General features: G+C 36.1%; 1 protein-coding gene across 1 annotated transcript; it reads right to left on the bottom strand.

Moving 5' to 3' along the window:
* On the bottom strand, positions 1-16,874 carry LOC149933279 (uncharacterized). The gene is made up of 11 exons (XM_090156471.1): positions 16,300-16,874; positions 7,423-7,474; positions 7,269-7,343; positions 7,050-7,189; positions 6,828-6,969; positions 6,686-6,774; positions 5,254-5,302; positions 4,164-4,235; positions 3,176-3,324; positions 2,946-3,103; positions 1-1,231 (listed from the first exon to the last, which is right to left on the bottom strand). Exons 1-11 carry the CDS (start codon positions 16,360-16,362, stop codon positions 1,186-1,188), a joined length of 1,035 nt encoding a protein of 344 aa, XP_090012597.1. The 5' UTR covers positions 16,363-16,874; the 3' UTR covers positions 1-1,185.
* Positions 16,875-19,966: the final 3,092 nt, after the last annotated feature.

Here is a 19,966-nt window from a genome sequence, read left to right on the forward strand (position 1 = left end):
ATCATTTTATTCATTCGTATCTTTTTTCATATTTAAAAGTTCATAAACTGGTATATAAACCATAATTTTCCATTCATCATTTTTTATCATCAACCGTCATTTACACCACATTGTTGATTGAAGCGAAATTAAGAGTGACGGGTTATTTACGCGCGACGTTTTTAAATTATTTATGTAACATAATTAATTGCTCCCCCTGACCATCTTTATACATAAACAAATGTATTTTTTACTAAAAAACGGAAGACTTATATAGAAACTTATCATTTAAAATACTTAAGTACAAAATTAAATTCGCTAAAAATGAACAGTCTTAGACAAAACGGCGACAGGCTTTCGAATGTTTTTGGAGACCTCGTCGGAGGCTCGGTTTACACACACGTAACTTTCACATTTGACGTTGTCAAAATGACAGATTCTTCGATTGAGTTGTGGTATTGAAAATACTGTATATGGAAAAGATTCCTATCGTAGATTATAGGTTGTCTACGTGGTATAATAATTTGAAGGCTGGATCTTTTATCTATAACATTATGACGTGTTTTAATTTATAATTTAGAGATAAGATAGTGAATTTTCTTTGAATCCGTTTATAACTAAAGTTTGAAATTGCTACTACATATCGTTATAACGAATACACTGTGTTATGATTTGATGTTTTAGGATTGTATTTACAAATAGTTCTAAACTAGAAAACTTGACTCTCGGAGTCAAATGAATCTCCCTGAAATGGGGGTTATATATATATATAGCTATCGGGGCCCTATATATTAATGCATTACGAGTTGGTTGAATACACTAATGAAACCAGGCCTGCAATAGTGTTAAAAAGGCCGAGAATGATGGTCTCTCTGAACAAGTTCCCAACTTATAAAGTATCTTCCTCAAAATAGTAGTTCTAATAAAAAAGATTTTTTTCTTTTGTCGGACGTAAACTCAGAGGTATTGAAATGATGATACTTCTTCGATTTGTATTAACTATATACGTAATATCTACTCTCTTAAACGTTATACGATTCTGAACGGAAGTGAAAAATTCGTTAGATATATATTAGTAAAATACACGCATTTCCTATGGATAAATCTCTGTGGATATTTGAAGAAGTTATAAGATGTTCCGTTGTAGGCCTATATATGTCACGCTTGTTTTAGAGTAAAGGAGAATGTTTCGCCGCTTTTAGGATGCTAGATGCTTTCTGGAACTGGATTCGGTTGGTCGTTCGTTGTACAACTGAAATTATAATTTCACGTGATTAAATTATTTAAATTTTAACATTGAGCTACGTAAAAATTGGACCAAAAATCCACTTTGAAAGGAGCCAGTAGGGGCGCATTTATAACCCTAGGCGTCATGTGATTTTGGGGCTTGTTTTGCACCCCTTCTAGATTTAATAAAAATGTTACACCAATTTTGTTTTGCAATCCACCCCCTTGAGTGGGCAAAATGCGGCCCTTAAGAATCGGGGACTCAGTTTAGTACCGATTTGCGATTGGTCAATTTACAGTATCATTCAAACCGTGGTACACTGTTGTACGCTCTGAAAAATATTTAATGTAATAGCTTTGATTGTTTTTAATTTAATTATTAGACTTTACTTTTTTATTTATTTGAATGATTTATATCATCGGATTCCATGGCGACATGAATGTTTTGATTTCTACCATGAATATTAAATTGCATCAGAGATGGGAGTGGCTTCGATCTTATGACGATGGTCACGCTCTGCGCTTCAAACACAGTTTCGTTGGGAAACGTTCCGAAACTTTGGTATTTTTAACTTAAAGGCTTCTCGCCAAATTTTCTTTCGCAAAATTATAATCTGGTCGACTGAACTAAACGAAGTAAAAGTAAGGGGGGCGGAACGAATAAATTAACCGGCCAAATTTCGATTAACAATAAAAAGTTTGGTTAACTGTTTTTTATGAACATTTTATACGAATAAACAACGATTTAACATGCAGAAATATTCGGTTTTTTCGTATATTTTTCGGATGATTTGCGGTTATGAATAAAAATAAATAATTGGATAATTTCTTATTCAAACGCCGATCTCTAAGTAAAAGTATTAATAGCACATCTCTATATTCATGAAAATTAACATTTTATACTTGTACAGTTATTTTTTATATGACTTCTTTAAACGAATCAACTATAATCGCTTGTATATTCAACCTAGATCCAGATGATACCAATGGTAATGATACAGTTCTATATTCATGGCAGAAATTAATACCTTGAGGGTCCTGGTTTATGCATCTGTTAGCTAATTGTTGTACGAGTTGTAACATCGAATCCCAATATGGACAGCGATTCTAGTTTAACGGAAACAATTTTTTATTTGTTGGTAAGGCTTAACCCCGGAAAAATCCAGTCGGGGATGGGGTTAAAAGGGGGTAGTGCAGTTTTCTCGTTCGCCTTATTGTAAATATAAAGCTACAAAACTATAAAATAACGAAAAAACAGGGAAAAGCCAAACTGTGAAACACCGTTAAGGTGGTTCAAATCAATAATTATTACTCAATAGCTAAAGTTTGCGGTGAAGGAGAATATACCTGAGAAGACAAAAACTGTAAACTTGACATGATAATAGATTTTTAATTGGTTTTAACGTACGGTAAATAAGCAGTTACACTAATTGAATCAACTAAATATTTTTAATAAATTAATATTACTATACTATACCTAACTATTTATTGGTAACTTACACCAAAGGTATATAGAGAGAGAAGTATTCATCTTCCTATACTGCTAAAGCTATTCGTTTGAAACATGTACCTTCGTAGGCTCCCACTGTTTTTTTTTTCAAAACCAAATTCTTCGTAGCAAAATAGTCATCAATTGATTTTCATCGGGAAAATATGTTTTAGACTTCCACTGAAAACTTCCTCGATGCTACGAAGGTATATGTTACATTTTTCCGTCTTAGATGGTTATTTCTACTTACACGTAGCTCTTTAGATCTTCTTCGTCAACCCAGAACCAAACCCACTGAGCATTCGCTGATTGGTCTATAGCTCCGAGGTGGTTTAAGAATCGAACTAAAGGAAGAGATCGACAGTCGATGATTGTCCGCATTTTGGATCGACCCTTCGGAACCTCAATCTTAAAACGCAAACAATGCTTTTACGTAAAGTGTTTAAACCCAGGAAGGTTAATGGATATCTGAGGAAGTACCTCTTGGCAAGAGTTGAAGAGGGCGCACGCGACGCCTTGCCTCCTGTAATCTTCTTTGACGAAAATGCTGTCTATAAAGATTGTGGTGCTGGAATGACTACAGTATGAGTAGCTGTATGTGAGGACTCCCACAACTTCCGGCCCATTTTCTGCAAAAAAAAAATCCTTCTTTAAAATAGTGCCAAATCGACTTTATAAAAGAAGTACATTTACGACAATTGGGTGAAAATCGTGATCGAAATCAAACGCAAAATCAAAGAGTTGCCTAAATATTTCACACTGCAACAGTCTGTGTCATCGCCATTTAATTTTTTTTAACTTTAACAAAACTTGGGCTGAAACGGTTAAATTCGGTTTCAAGCCTAGTTTATACCTAGTAGTTCCTACGACGCTTAGGTAACAACTGCTATTAGTCAGGATAATTTGCTTGTAATTTTTACACGACAACGAACTACGGACCTACGGTCATATTTGCTAGTTACAGTTGTATTATCATTCAATTAACCGATTACCATTTAATATTTTTACGGTTAGTTTGCGAGGATATTTGGCATCCAGGGCAAAACACCCAAATTTGCGACCTCCGTGGCTTCCCTAATCGCACAGTTATATACCTGGTTTTCAAACAAAACCTAATCATGAATAGTAATAATTTGGCACCACACTGGCCACCGGCGCCCGGAGCGGCTGTTCTCCCTCACTACGCCACTGTGGACAGCTTTCATAGATTCAACATAAAACTCGATCAGTAGGCGGGGTTACTTGTGACGCACGAAGCCTATAGTAATGTCAACATCTGTTGCATTGTAATATCTTTATAAAGCAGTTTACACTATCTGAGTTATAATATCTGGAACTAAAAATATTGAAGTTTATTCTATAGCATAACTCTTCAAAAAGCGGCTGTTTTTAAGGAACATAGATTTGTGTTTTTCTTATTTGTGCTAACATCGCCTCTGATAAGTTAAGTTCATATAACTATATTTACCAGAAACATCAGTAGTAACTGCCACCAACGCTTTGAACTTTGGCTTGGAACGAAATCCATCCTCTCTGATTACTGAAACGAATGGTTGAATAAGAGAGAAATTTTAATATTGTAAAACCACAATTGTCTTCCACTCTAATTAGTTGAGTTTCTACGAAACGAAGAATTTCCAATTTAAATTTATATCTAAAATTTTTAGTTTCTATAAAGAGGGCTACCTATTTTTTTTTTTTCAGAATTGTGAGGACTGGAAACTCAACGAGTTAGATGGAAATTCCAATTATACCGTTAGTTAAGAAGTTTTTAAATTAAACCATTTGGAGCAGAAACGCGGTATATACTGGTAAGAACGCGAACTAGTATTGTTGAACGCGATACACATTACAACGCGGAAATTATTAAAAAATGTTTCCTAAGCAGAAATAAAATATTATTTACTAACCACTATATAAATAAACGAGCTAACTAAATCTATAAGATCTCGTTCTATTCCGCCGCTTATAGTTTTATCAACTAATTTTAAATTTACGAAACGTATACAGTTTATTGAAATTGGGGTGTAAAATCCATTTAACCGATATTCGAGGCCATTTACCCATTTTATACTAACTCGCAATTTTCAACCCGGATTGGATTTAAACAAATAAAACCAACTGAGAAAATCAATACTAAAAAAGTTCGGTAAATCCAAAAACCGATTTTAATTAAGAAAATTCTTAAAGAATGGAATACCAAATTCGAGATAACCTTTTAATTTACTAGTATTGGATTTGCCGTTCTTTAAGGACAAATAATATTAGTAAAAGAAAATGTTAGAGATAATTTTTTTAAATTATACTAGAATCGTATCGCCTAAGAGAGAGACACATTTATTTTAGTAAGTTTAGGCGATGTTAAAATTTATTTCCTAATTATAAAATTTTATCATGTCTAAAAGAAAAATTAAAAGAAAAGGGTTTGAAGGTGAAATAAAATAGAGGAAATTATTGACTTGGTCAAGTGTTAGTAAAAATCATTACTAGTTAGTAAAAATGGGGGGCCCAAAGAATATTTAGTTTTTTGTTATTCATACGGATAGTTTTTCACCCACCGTCTTCGCTCACGTTCTTGACCAAGCAGTTCTGGCTTTTGGTGAACTCCTATAAAAAGGGCACCAATTTTTAAGGTGTAAAAAACGCACCCCATGCGCAGTTTCATTATAAAAGAGATGAATTAACCCTTTCAAACGGTCTCTCGTAGTTACAAATTTAAAAAGTATTCGAACTAAAAAACTTAATTTCCAAACCGTAATAATCGTTTAAATTTTTAACGCCAGTGGCGTTGATCGAAAAGGAATTGGAATCTCTGATGGCTCTATGGGCTTTTTAAGATTGAGACTGGTTGGGATTAGAAGTATGACATCTTCGCCACTGGCTCAGAAATAAAGAAAAATATCAAAGAAGTCGCCTGAAAGCTAATATCAAAGTCAGTTAATTTAGGATCTTTTCTAAGTTAAAAATACGAACATTTTGCTTTATGCAATCTTGGATTAATATTAAACGTGTCTTGCTTACGATGTCTCCCAGTGTCCAATAAACCGACTCTGCTCCGATGTCCATGTCTAGTCGAGTTGATTCAAACTCCGAAGACTGAAAGCGTAGGGACGATTTCACCGTAAATTCAAATGTTTAGAAAAGATTTGATACCCACGATTTAGGTTAAATATTCACAAAACGACACCTTTAATTATTAATCCAAGCAGATATCCATGTATATAAATCATTGTATAAACTTAGTTTCACTTTTAAGTAAAAAAAGGTCTGAAAGTAACTTTTAGTTTGCTTTAAGGCGACGAAATACGAATTGATTACTGATTTTTTTAACCATCAAAAATGTATGAAACAAAATTGGCGAGATTTGTCAAAAATACGTTTGAAAGGGTTACATGGAGAGCCTAAAGCACACCACAAACAGAGGATTTTTAAGAGCATTTCACAAGAAACAAAAGCAATTAATGTCGATTTTCTCTTACATTTTTTGGCTAAACTGATCATATTAAATTTATCTCTAAGAAATCTATATCGTTTCCGTATGCCTACATTTTCTAAAATAAAAGATTCGGGCGTGTTGCCTGAATAACTAATTATTCAACATATTCGTGTATGATCTCGTATAACGTAAAAAGAAATGAGTGTTTTTTAAAGTATAGTAGGTTTAGTAGGTCTACTATTACAGAAAGATGGACATTCCGTAAAACGTTTGTCTTTCATCCAATATGGAATGTATACTTACACCATCACAATACCTGAAAATAATTCCATTAAAAATCCACAATACATGAACGTTTATGGATTGTGTATTTATCTCACTTTACACCATCGCAAATGGCATTTCTTAATACGCGAAACGGTTAAAATCGAAACGTTCATGCACCTATAGGCAACACTTTTGAACAATATCAGGCCTATGTAGAAATCATATAAGAAACGAAGAAGGCTTCAAGTATTGAAAGGGAGCCCCGCGACGATGTTCGTCAAACTTACGCGAAGAAGTTTGGTGATCTTGGGTACGTCCTCTTCAATCGCACGTCGTACCAGAATGTCCTGAATCCCGTGGTTACTCTTGCACACGCCTGCGATAATAAGAATCAGTAACGGACCGCTCAACAACCGGTTAAACGCCTACTTTTGCCGACTAATTCAAAGGCGTGAAGACCCTTGGACTCAGTCAAATCGATGGCGTCCATTTTCGAGTAGAGGCTTTTGGCAACCGTATTCCACGAATTGGACATGAAGCACATGTTGTGAATGCCGTGGTTGAGACCTTCCTGGAATTCGACAACGAAGATCGTTACGGAAATTACGATTTATTAATTCGATATTTATGTTTCGACGGTAACAGCCCTACTTTAGACATCGTGCGTAGCAGCTTGGAGGCGATTCCGCGTCCTCGGTGGTGTTCCAACACAAAAAGGTTGTTGAGAAGCAATCCTGTCCCAACAAAGCTGAAGTACCGATACGAGTAGATCGCTATCCCAACCGTTTCCACTATTTGCAGACAAGAAATTAATCTTAGTTTCTGAGGTGTAATTTATTTGGAAGAACGTAGGATTATGTTAATGTATACCTTTGTTATTTTCTTTGACTTCGGCCAAGAAAGCCGCAAATTTGCTTGATCGACCAAAGCCATCTTTCTTAAGATCTGACAAAGAGGGACATGTTTTAGTCTCTATACCACTACTTGAACAATTAGCTGAAAACGGTTTCTATCTAGATCTTACCACTGGAATTTTGAGTAATAAGACCTGGCTCATTCCTCAAATGCACTAGTCTCTGAAATGAGATTATTTAAAAAGTTTACATATATACGTGTTCAGTAATCTTGTAGGCACATTTCTCTATGTATAAGTATCAAATTGGGGAAATTGTAAACGTGTAGTTTTGCTTTAATAAGTAATTCTTTGAAACATCTAGCATTCTTTAATTGTATATTGTATAATTAAATTATCCAAGTCATCTGTTCTATGTACTGCGTTAGTAACATCGTTAATTGCCCATTGTGTAATGAAATTATTCAAGTGGTCTGTTTTAAAAATGTGTATAGTTACATCATTAAACATAATAGTTTAAATATTCGAACCGCTGACGTAAATTTTAAACTTTGAAAACCTGTTTAGTGAGTAACTAATTACCCAATTAATTACAATTATCATACACGTACCAAGAGCGAACTAAGAACAAAATTCACCCCAGGATATTTGAAGTCAAATAGTTTTATAGTTTTAAAGGGAATTTCTTTAACTTGCTAATTTTTCTACAAATAAACAATTTAAGCATCCTTTGTGATGACTGAAAACTGAATTCGAAAATTAAACTCTTGAAGGCCGATATATTTAAGGGCAAAGGTTGTTGCATTGGGGGAATAGATGAAGATATACTCATTCGGTCTTTACTCCGGTGTAGCTCTGTAGTTAATTATATAACGTATAAGTTATCTTTAGCGAAATAGAAATTTTGGTAAAATTGGTTAACTGTCTTGTAAGATAGTTGACTGTAAATAATGATTATTTAACTAATTTTGTTAAAACATCTCTAGCACCCACCGATTCAGTTCTTCTGATCTTGGTGCACAGTTTGACTTTCTAGTACAGGCGATATATAAAAACAAATTGGGTAAAAGACAAAATTGCCAAAGAAATGGCCTTTTGTATGTTTCTAATTGAAAAGAAATTGGCGGAAAAAATTGCTTAGGGGCCTAACTTGCTTCCTTCAGTCCTTTAGGGAGTGAAAACGACAGATTAATTAATAACTTCCTCTCTAATTATTAGATTTACATTTTCTGCCATGAGTTTCTAGATCTCATTTCCGTCTCCAGGAAAAAGGTATTTTAGATAATTGTCCTTATAGACTAACCTTTGATCATACCGTTTCACAAAAAGTTCAATTTTATTTTTGAATACATTAATTGCGACCGTGAACAATTGAGAAGATACTTTCACAGAGATAGTGCCATTAGAGGTTGACTTTTTAAAACTCCAAGTGTTACCAGATGGCGCTAACAGTCTAAAACGTAGAAATTTTAAATAATCTAAAATAAATAAAATATTTATTTCGTGCTTCAGGAAAAATTCTAAATAAATTTTTTCGAGTTGTAGCGATTTGTGACATTTATAAATGATAAAATAAATTAAACTTATGTCTTTAATTCTAATCGTAAATTACAAAAAATTACCGCTTCAAAATGGAGGTGAGGGCTCAACGAAGGTCGTTCATACTGTCGAATTTTCACTTTGATTTCTTTAAATACATGCCACAGAGTACTTTCTAATTGGAAGTGGCATTAGTATATTTTTCTGCTGTGAAAATTAATTAGCCAAATGTCTGTTTTAATCCATTCATTTGCAATGGGTTAAATGACCCATTCAAAGCACTGGACATTAGCGGGAAATTAAAAACTAAATTAAAAAGAATTGAATTTTAAATGGAATTTAATTAGAAATAGTAATTTCAATTCGAAATGGAAATTTAATTCGAAATGGAAATTGAATTCGAAATGGAAATTTAATTTAAAAATAAATATAATTTGAAATTTAATATAAAATTTAAATCAATAAACGGCTAGCATTTTCCAGCTAACAGAGCAGACACAAAGCAAGTAGTGCTTAGGTTAAAATAAAAATAAGAACATTTTTAATTGCGATATTTTCGCGTGTGGCAATTAAGGACACAATGACCCGCTTAAAATAAAAAGGAGCGAATATTTTTCTTTGTACGAGCAGCGGACAGAATCGTGGATATGTGCCAAGGTTCACTAATGCGCTTACTACTATATATACACCATGTATGCGTCGAAACTCTGTAAGGAGACTGAAAAGGATGATGGTACGCTTTGTACATTGTCTACGTAGCCTTGAATTGATCATATCAGTAACTTCAAACACCTTTTCCCAGTAGGTCGGTTGTAGGGATTAGATGATTTAAAAAAAGTTTGAAAGATATTTCCCCGACGCCTCGAAAAGTTAATTTTAAACAAAGTAGTTGCTTAAGCGAGTTTTGGATTACTACGCGCAGAAGTCTATAATTACTTTCCATAAGTGTGCCACTTAGTCGAAATATTTACCGATGTATGAAGTGACGTTCTTGGTAGAACCAAATACTTGTGGTATTTGGGCTAAGTCAAAAATGAGTTGTACGCCCATTTGTACGACTCGGCCCACACCCCCACTTTAACGATGAGACAAAGAGCACGTAATAAGCCTTATGACTTTGTGTGAAGTCCGCCACAAATGCGTGGTCATGTCATAAACGGCTATCACAAAACAATTCATAAGAGAAAGATTGCAAGCTGGCGAACCTATTCTAAACATAACTATTAAGTTATGGGATGTCTGAAAATGTATTTTATCAAAATATTGCGGATGATAAGTGCTGTATGCAGCGAAATTAAACGCCTCAAATCTGGCGCAGTTTCAGTTAACTTGGGCTGTAACGGGGTTTTTTACTTTTAAATTAAGTTGAAACCATTCCAAATTTAGTTACTTACCGCGGTATTCATTTTAAAGCAGAGCTCATTATTTTGTACGAACTGAAAACTACAGCTTGGGCACACTTCCTTTGGGATATGTCGTACATTTCGAAACGTGATTGAAATATCAATTATCAGTTTCAATAACGAACGGTAGCGTAAGTTGACAATACTAGCCTGTTCTTAAAAGGTATAATACGTGTTTTCTTTTCGCTTGTTCCGGGATTTCGGTGTAGGGTAAGAAGAGTAACGCTATGACGTTATTTAACTGCTATTCTGTGGTAGCGAATAGTTTGAATCGGAGTAAAAACATTTTTCCAAAATGGCTCTCTGTGGCATTTTTAGCACATAAATTCTGGCTAGCAGACGACAAAATCCGATTTATTCTATTACACCTTTTCAGAAGGAATAAAAAGAGGAGCCCAAATACTCCGGAACAAGCGAATAGTTTATGGGCCGAAGTAATTTTCATCCCCGGAACAAGAGAATAAAACGTTTTAGGGTAAAAAACAGTACATTTTTAGTCCGAGAACAAACCACCTTTTGATTAAACGATTGTGCAAAAGTACCGAAGTTCGAAGCTGGCATATTGTGATGAAACCAGTTTTGTTTTTCCTCATTTATCCGCAACCTTGACCGTGAAATATATTCAAACGAATTAGTGAGTTTCAAAAATTTTAATTCAAGAATAAAACCTTTTTTTTAACTAGATGGTATATTGGCTTAGAAGCGACTTAAACTAAAAATATTTCAAGCGAACGCCACTTTCTTTCGTTTGAGAGACGTTTATGGGTCTTTTAAGGTGAATCGTTCTTCGTCATTTTGTCTTTGATGGTAAAAAGAAAGAGACGGTTGGTAAAAACTCATTTCTAGCTTGGTTTCAGAAACAGGTATCTCCAAAATTCAATTTGATAATTAAATATCTGGCTTAGTGACAAAACAAAGTAGATCGCCTATACCATTGAAATTCTCAAGTCCGTGTAATTAAAATTTAACACAAAGTCGCAAGTTTAAGACACTAAGAAATGAACTGCACTAACAATTGAAAAAGCAACGCTTCGAGATAAAGTATTGGCAAAGAAAATAATGAAATCCGCGTAGCACAATCTTAAAAACTAAAGCTTCTTATATTGTCAAGTGCCGTTTTGACGACTACTGAGATAGATCTTTAGGGTTACCAATCCCTATGGAAAATAACGTCAAACTTCAAAGAAAAAAGGTGGTAATAGTACCATGAATCTATTCATTTCAACCATGAATATCGAAGTGCATTACGACGTTGGTCCCGCGCCACCACTCAAAAATTATATTGAAAGGCAACGTTTTGAAACTTGACTAGCTTTCAGTGCCAAGGCTTAGGGGCGAAATTTAGTTTCTTAAATTTTAATACACATCTTTTAAAAATAGGTAAGAATATTAATAATAAATTCCTTTCTTTATGATTATCAAGTAATTTTCTAAAAGTACAGGTATTTTTCTAAGAACCACGAGTCCTTTTCTTCACCGGTTTAATCGCGCTATCCCGGAAACTTTTTGTCGATCGAGTCAACGACAAACGGCTCTCTCCTGATTGGCTCAAGTGATTACGTAAAACGCAGAAAGGCCCCAGATGGTAGAAAGGGTAATGATATAGATAGATATATTTATTGTTGGAAGGAATACATTCATGGTAATACTGTCTGCATCCTTTATTATAAAAAAGAAAAGCTTAGGAATTATATATTTAGTTTCTCCCGGTGCTATAAAACTTAAATAGTACTTGCATCGAAAAACTGAAAAATATACTAATTATTGTTGCAAAATGTGCAAAATAAGACACTTAAAAAAACTATGCATGTATACACTTACAATGTTTAAGAGTCCATTGCCATCGTGTTGTAAAAGCGGCTCCAGAAACGGGCGTGGCTTAAACTACGTCGAATGTAAGACGTAAAGCGTTTTTTCGAAACTATTGGCTAGGACGACGCGCCGCGGAAAGAAAACGAAGGACACTCATTTGGAAAATAAACTTACAAGAAAACTAATTTAAGAAACCCCGGTTAGAATCCCTTGTAGAATTTGTCATGTTCTTCATAAAACTGATCTAGTTCCGCGTAAAATCACGTAAGAGCACAGAGAGTAAGAAAATTTATCTTCAAGACAAGGCTTAATGTCGACTAGGCGCCGAGTTCGGCTTAGCCCATCACGAGCAAAAATCTTCCTTATAAACCACGCCTACTTCTTTGAGATTAATCAGGGTCACCGTAGTCTTCCTTAGACATTCCAAGTATATATAGTTTCCTGGTCACATCAATATTTCAATCAGGCAACTTTTTAAACGAATGCTCAATTAAACAAACTCGATAATATACGTCATCATCGCTAAAGCGGAAGGTTTTGCGGAATCACGCGACGCGATTGAGCTACGGCCGCCATCTTGACCAGTTTGTTAGATAAAATTCTATAATTATAACCGGCATGTTTGCATCGGAATTATGTAATTTCACGAATGTTGGAGGTTGTCTGATATTGTCGACAACTCGATACCTGAATTACGAAATAATTTTAGTGACAGTCTATAATGTTACGATTTTATCATGGTGATTAGCGGTATTATAGTTTTGGTGTGTTTAATAAGGAACAGCATGATTCATAAAATTGTCTACACATTTCAATTACTTTTTTATTATTTAATAATAGACAGGGTGATTGAGAAAAATGGTTCATTGTTACTTTAAAATGCGAGATATTCTTAACACATTGTTATACCAGAAGTTTATAATATGTCTCTACGAGATAAGTATTCATCTAGGACATCAAAAATAATACATGTACCTTCGCTGGCTCGAGAGGAATTTTCAATTTTCATTGGACGCGAATTTACTGCTAAAAACGCGGATATGGACACCGAACCACGGCTTAAAATTTACTACTCCACTTGTCAATGTAAAGTGAAAAAATTACAATTCATAGGAAACTTAAAGATTTATAAACCATATTTTTCTTATCGATTCACGACCGAAACGAGTCTAGGTGGCGTAACAGCCTTAGCTTCTCCGAGGTAGCTAATATGATAGCGTCTGCTACAGACAAATTAAAAAGTCATAGGGACGTTTTTTCTTAACTTCTGGTTTTACTTATTTCGATGCCTGGAACATTTTTACAAACAGTGATGCTATTTACGTGTCACAAGAGTTTTGTTTACGGAATAGGTGTTTTAATGAAATACCATCTCTTTTTAGTACTTTCCTTTACGTGGCGAAAAGGGGATCACTGTATGAAATATTTCCTGTTGGTCGGTTACCAGATTCGTCGGTCTAGCCTAGGAAGCGAAATACAATCAAGTCAACCCAAGTCAAATAGGTTCGTCATTCACTTTAAAAAACGCATTTATTTCCTTTTTGCTGGTTTCAATTTTTCAAAATGGCGTGCGTTGACGCCAAAAATCTTGGTTAGGCCTAACATAATGTTTTCGCGTTGACCTAAAAATTTCCGTCAGGCCTAACACAGGTTTATGGCGTCGATGCTCCGACCATCGCGGCATTTTTGCCCTTTCGAAAATAGGCACTTACAAAAACCATTTAAAGAGTAGCTTGCACGTCTAAATTCTAGCGAATCGTTGAATGGGTTTTATTGAAACGCCTATTACTCGGGAAATAATTTCTTTAAAACAAATCTAGGCGGAAATGGTAGCAGTATGTGCGCGTTATTTAAAGGTTATTCGCCGATAGTCTTTAAGCTTTCCGCGCGGCTTATTTTCCAATCCCACGCGCCTCACAAAGGGAGCGATCTATTTTGGTGGGCGGAATATTGATCTGGGATCGTGCTCTAGTCTGTCTTATATTACTCTATTAGGAAGCCAGCGTCCTCCCTCCGGTTGGAGCCAACCGTTAAATTTTCGCCATTTTCGCCTTAGGGAGAGGGTGGAGGGGGGGGGGGGGCACGTTTTGTTGGCTCTGTCTCCATGACGACATACGGGCAACGAACGGTGAGAGGTTACTGATATGACTGCCTGATCTCTTCTAATTCACCCTCTCCCCCGCCTTTATTTGCCTTAAAAACTTGTTTTCAACTTAATCCTTTCTACCTACCTCCTCCAAGATTCACGTTTTAGCTGTTTCTTATTATTAATATAAGAAGTATATAATATATCTCCTATGAGAAAAGTATCCATCTAGGACGTAAAAATTAAACATAATGGAGTAGTTTTCATACCAAATCGCGGAAGCATACACCGCATCACAACTTAAAATTACCGAGTGTATTACTCCGCCTAAGGATGTAAAATGTAAAAATTACGCTGGTTATGGATGTTTTCTTTTTTAGAAAGCATATATGATGTTGAAATTTTGAGGATGAATCACCAAATTCAATAAATGCGGATAACTAGGTCTACCTGACTATAACATCCTAATTTCAATTAATCCTTTCTTTAGAAACCTTAATCGCGCCAACGAGAGGGATGGAAAATTTCGAATCTCGCCTCTGTTCTCTGTTGGATGCTGAAAATCATCTTCCCCACGTCATAACGTTCTGGTGGGTGGCGTGGGCAAAAGTTCACTGTAGCTGTATTATCATATTTCCAATATTATTTTCGAAACAATGCTTTCTCATTAGCCTTCGTTTGTAATTACGTAATCCGTGCACAGAAAGGGGTAAGCTGTTGGGCTCTGAAGTTGTAATGTTATATATGGTGGACTCTGAATTTCTTTTCTTATTAATCCGCTTTACGATGGAGGACTAAAAAATAATCCAATTTCATTTTATTTTCTTTAAAGTTGAGAAAAGATAAGCAACAGCGTTTGAATTTAGTTGCTGAAACTCATAGCTCTTCCCAACAAAAGGCGAACCTGAAATACTACTTCCATAAGCTTATAATCGCGTTTCACGTAAGTGTGCCAATTGCCAATCTTCCACCTCTGAAATGATTTTTAGAGCCATTTTTGGAATGCCCACTCATCATAGTGATCCGTTCCGAAAAGTAGAACTGGAGCCTGATAATTCCTTTTTAAGTTGCTTAATATTCTCGTCAGAGGTGCTTATTCCTTATTGGTGTTTGATGTCAAATCTACGTCACTCCCTTTCGTAGCTATCAGCAATTCTTTCTACTAACTGACTCATAATTCTAGAACTACGGTGCTCATTTAATATGCCACACCGACGTTTGAAAAACCTAAGATTAAATCAATTAGCTGCTCTTCTGTGCCTCCGGATAGACTGGCCCTATTACCGGAGCTCGCGAGGGAAACTATTATAAATTCCAATGTCGGTGTGGCCCTTTAAGTAGCTTGGCTTTCTTGTTTTATGTTCCCTAATGACCAATTTTTGGTCCACTCGTCATTACTTAAAAATTATTTTTATAAAGTTTCGTTAAGATAGATTTCGTTTACAGACAATGTTTCGTTAATCTCCAGGCCCGACGAAAATGAGGGTGCACCTTTATGAATTACCGGGGCCCGATTTTGAACAAACTAGGTACCCTTTTCCCTATTTTTATCTTCAATAATAACAGATTTCTATTATGGCCCGGAATTATTGATTTGACTGGGCCCCGGGCCCGCCCTCTGGTAACATCCCGGGGAAAAAGGTAATATTTGTAAAGATATACCAAAAGGAAGTATTCCCGGTAAACCATTCCACTGCCCCTTCACCGTTTCACGATAGTTTGGCAACACGCGAAGCATAGTGCGTCAAAAGAGGTTTTTCATCAAATATGACGTAGTCACGAAACGGTGTAAAAGGCTTTACTTTCAAAATGGGATAGCGATATGAGATGAATAACCATTACTATTGCAATAATTTCACCGAATGATCTAGCCTTCAGATTGAAGAAAATATAGTTGTAGTAATAACTAGTCCCAATAGTCGATGTAAAATCGACCGGCAAATTACAAAATATTATTAAAAAAAATTGTTTTTATGAAGATAGTACTAAAAATCTTAAAAATCGATCTCGATATTTTGAAAATCGGTGAGCGATTCAAAATTGAGTATTCAAAATATGGAAATGACCGTTATCTCGGGTTGGGAAATATAAAAAAATAATTTGAATGTATCAGAATGGTAATGGTTTTAAAAATTTGACCAACTGAACGTCAAAATGGCTAATTCTAAAATGAATATTTAAATGAAGAAAAAAAAGCGAGCACAATACCTGGAGAAACGCGGCGAGAGTATGACAATCGTCAACGGTGGCTTTTCTGACGGTGTACGCCATTTTCGACGAGCGAAGTTGATGAGAGACGAAGGACAGTGGAATGGCGGAAAATGTGGGTCAGAAGAGAACCCGCTTCGAGGCCGGCCGTGTCTCCTCCGGTGGAACTCCGCAGTGTAGGTACTGATGCCCTTTCGCCAGGAAGATGATCGCGCGGAATAGAGAGACAGGCGCCGAGAACGAGCGGTGCTGGGAGAGACGTCGCCTTTCTAACCTAGACTTTTACCTCGATTTTGGCTCGAAGCGGATGGCAGTCTGGCGGCGCGGGAAGGGAGCCTTTCACGTGGCGTGCTCGGGAGACGAAAATAGAGCGCCGAGGAAGGAAGCCGATAGTGGCGCAGTAAACCACCCCTTTTTGCCACCACCACGGACTTTATTGATTTTTGCGCGCGCTTCCACCGAAATTACGATGCCAATTTCGCGTGACACTCGTTATTCGTACGAGCGCGCTCCAATGACGTATGGGAAAAAATATCGGCAGTCACCCGTTTCGCGTATAAAATTATCACTATCCTACGATTGAAATATATTAATTTTACCATATATCAATCGTGTATGTCTTTTGGCGTGAATTGACAAAAGTTTTTTCCATTCTCTTCAAACATCGGTTCGCGGCGTCGCAGTGTTCGCCGAACGAAGCTTCGCTGAGCTGTCTGCGCATTTCCCGGAAATGATTCGGCTAGCCGGAGACCCTTTTTCAGATTTTTCTTTCGAATTTCGCCTCGTAATCATCCTCAAGGTCTTTAGGATGCCAGCGCCCTTTTGGAAACTCCATTCTCGGACCAACGAATCCGCGGCGGAAGAATTTACCCCCCCCCGGGCGTGAACATGGATGAAATGAGGTTATAGCAGTTGTAACATTATGTGGTTAAGGAGAAAGGATTTTGAACAAGATTTAAAAATCATTTCCATGTTTCGTATCGTTTCTTCCACTTTTTGGTATCGATCGCTTCGTTGTGATCGTATTCATTTAAACATTGCGTTTTCAATTTAGCACCGTCGTCCTTCGAAATATTGGAAATATTGATCTCCATCTTACTCCGTTTAGATTCCGATGGTCTGCAGGCTATTGATTGGAAAATAACATGTCAGCCGCGATGAAGGCTTTTACCCTTGACCCATTCCGTTTCTATCGATTTTCGAATAAACAAATGGATTACAGTCGCGTTTTGCGGCCAATCTCGAATAACGCATACTTAAAAGGTTATTTTATCGATTCCCGGAAAGTCGGCGAATGTTTGGCCCTTCGTATCGTCTATTCTCGGATGTTTTTTTCATGATCTCCGGGAAATACCTCGATTTGTTTGACGCAAAGGGAAAACATTTTTTCTAGACACGCGCTGTTATATCAGCGGATGGATTACCTTAGTAATTTCATGTGTTGCGTCGGTATGTTGTCACGCGATTTCGTGCTTGGTTGGAAGTATCATAATTTTAATTCAATGCGACGGTAAGGTTATTCACGTAACGGAAAGTTCGCGTTTTATCTTCGTAAATACGCCCCAAATTGGTCAAATTTCCAGTTTCAAAGGTTGAGCAGAGTCGTTTGAATATTGAGGGTGGGGCCCGGGTCAGGTCACTAAAGGGGGTTAGCTAGCTGTAATTCGCCCCGAAATTTCCAAACGATTCTGTGGACCTTTGAGTACTAAATTACAAGAAAGAGAGCCACCGCTGGTCTCCAAAGGGAGGACTTTGAAATAGCTCTTTATATAAAATACGAGAGGTCACATGATTACGTTAGATTCATCATGCAGTTAAAGTTATAGAGAGCGCGCGCATATTTTTGATTTTGTCGAGCTCACGCGAAAACGCACGAGACACTCTACACGGAAATATTAGGAAGCGCGCGCTCCAAAAATAACACTTTTTATACATGTATGCGTATATATTATTTTACAGAAAGAGCTATTTACAAAAGACCAATAACTTTGGGGTTCAATGGGGGAAAAGTGGGGTTCGTCGCCTGTTTTACCTTTCTTACGGGAAATAAATTTACAAAACGAAACAATTTTACGATTCTAAAATTTATTGCGCTTGAAATTACCGATGCATGTTTGGATAAAAAAGCCTGCTAAGCCCAAACATGTAGAGGTAGTGTCACGCGTGAAACGTAATTTTGAGATCGAATAATAGATGTTTCTATAAAATATAATTAAAAAAATTAACAAAAACAAAGAAAATATGTTGCTGTTGCGTCACAAAACAGAGCTTTATTAGTAAAAATCCGAAATTCCTCGTGACTTCATCACGCGTAGTAGCCTTGTAAAACTAAGAGACGGTGACGTAAAAGAAACATTAAAACCAGAAGGTCAAGTTAATTTATTGAAAGAACAATTTGAAAACCAAATGAAAGAGACGTTAAAAATGCGACAGCATTGCGAAAATACGTTATAAAACATTTTAAAAGGACTGTCATAAAATAATATTGTTCACGATACGTTTGATTACGAGTGTATAATATTGTTACTTAAATGTGACACTTCCTATTCTACACACGCAAATGTTTTACTGAGAGAAATTCACAAGACAGACTGCATTACGGGCTTCGTCGCCGTTTTGCGTCCGCTTGCTTCCATCTCACACGTAGCCTTTGGCCGCGCTGAGCGCCTCGCAAGGGGGAGATTTTCTTCTTGTGATGACGTTACTTCGTTACTAGCTCTATGTAAAATATTCCCCAAGTGACAAACTAATGGAACAAGTTATAGACTTATGGCTTGAGGAGTAATTGATTAATTAATTATCGGCGTAATATAAATCGAAGGGGGGCGAGGGAAAGAAACACCGAGTGCGACAATCGACCGCGCGCAACAACTAACAAGACAAAATCAATTTATCCCTAAAACCAACGAAACTTAGCTTAAACTAATCATAAATTTAGACCATATTACGGACTTCGTAAACGAGATTACAACAGTGGCGTCACCCCATAAAACTGATCGTAGCCCCCAAAAATGTAGATTACATGTATAATTCATAGTGACTTTCTTACTTCATTAGGAAGAATCGAAAACTGTAGTACGATAAATTTATTATTAAATGGTTTAGACTTTCAAGCTTCAGGACATATAACGGCATTCAACTCTTTCGCCAATTATAGGCGTATTTTAATCGAAAATTTCTTAATAACAGTAGTCTTTTCTATACAGGGTGTTCCCTAAATAGTGGTCTACGGGTTCTACAGATTATTTTAATACGAAAATTTTCTATGGCATTTTTTCGATTTAGGCCACCATTTTGAAATTACGAAATAATTTATGTATGGACGACCCCTTAATTTAAAGTAACATTTTAATAGTTTAACGTAAATTAACGGTTTCATTCGAAAAAAACTAACTACAAAATCATTTTGTTGGGACGCGAACGCGCTATTCTTTCGTTACCATGGCGATTATCTGATTTGATTTTTTTTAGGTTTAGTAAAGTTTATTTTCACTTATTTCCTAAAAGAAATAAATAATCGCCATGGTAACGAAAAAATATCGCGTTCGCGTCCCAACAAAATGATTTTGTAGTGAGCGCGTGAATATTTTATTCATTCATAAAAAGTTGCCTTCGCCGAAAAAGATTTTTTATTTCGGCCGCGTGCCGATGTCTAGAATGAAACAGA

This window comes from Leiobunum rupestre, chromosome 8 (genome assembly GCF_980474605.1).
Source record: "Leiobunum rupestre chromosome 8, qqLeiRupe1.1.hap1, whole genome shotgun sequence".
NCBI lineage: Eukaryota > Metazoa > Arthropoda > Arachnida > Opiliones > Sclerosomatidae > Leiobunum > Leiobunum rupestre.

Bases quoted from the DNA above. Each gene is read 5' to 3' on its own strand.
- LOC149933279 (XM_090156471.1), bottom strand. From the start codon at position 16,362: ATGGCGTACACCGTCAGAAAAGCCACCGTTGACGATTGTCATACTCTC. The intron at 7,344-7,422 runs GTAAGATCTAGA...CCTCTTTGTCAG, and splicing joins TATTACTCAAAATTCCAGTG to ATCTTAAGAAAGATGGCTTT. The intron at 1,232-2,945 runs GTAAGTAGAAAT...TTATAATTTCAG, and splicing joins GAAGATCTAAAGAGCTACGT to TTGTACAACGAACGACCAAC.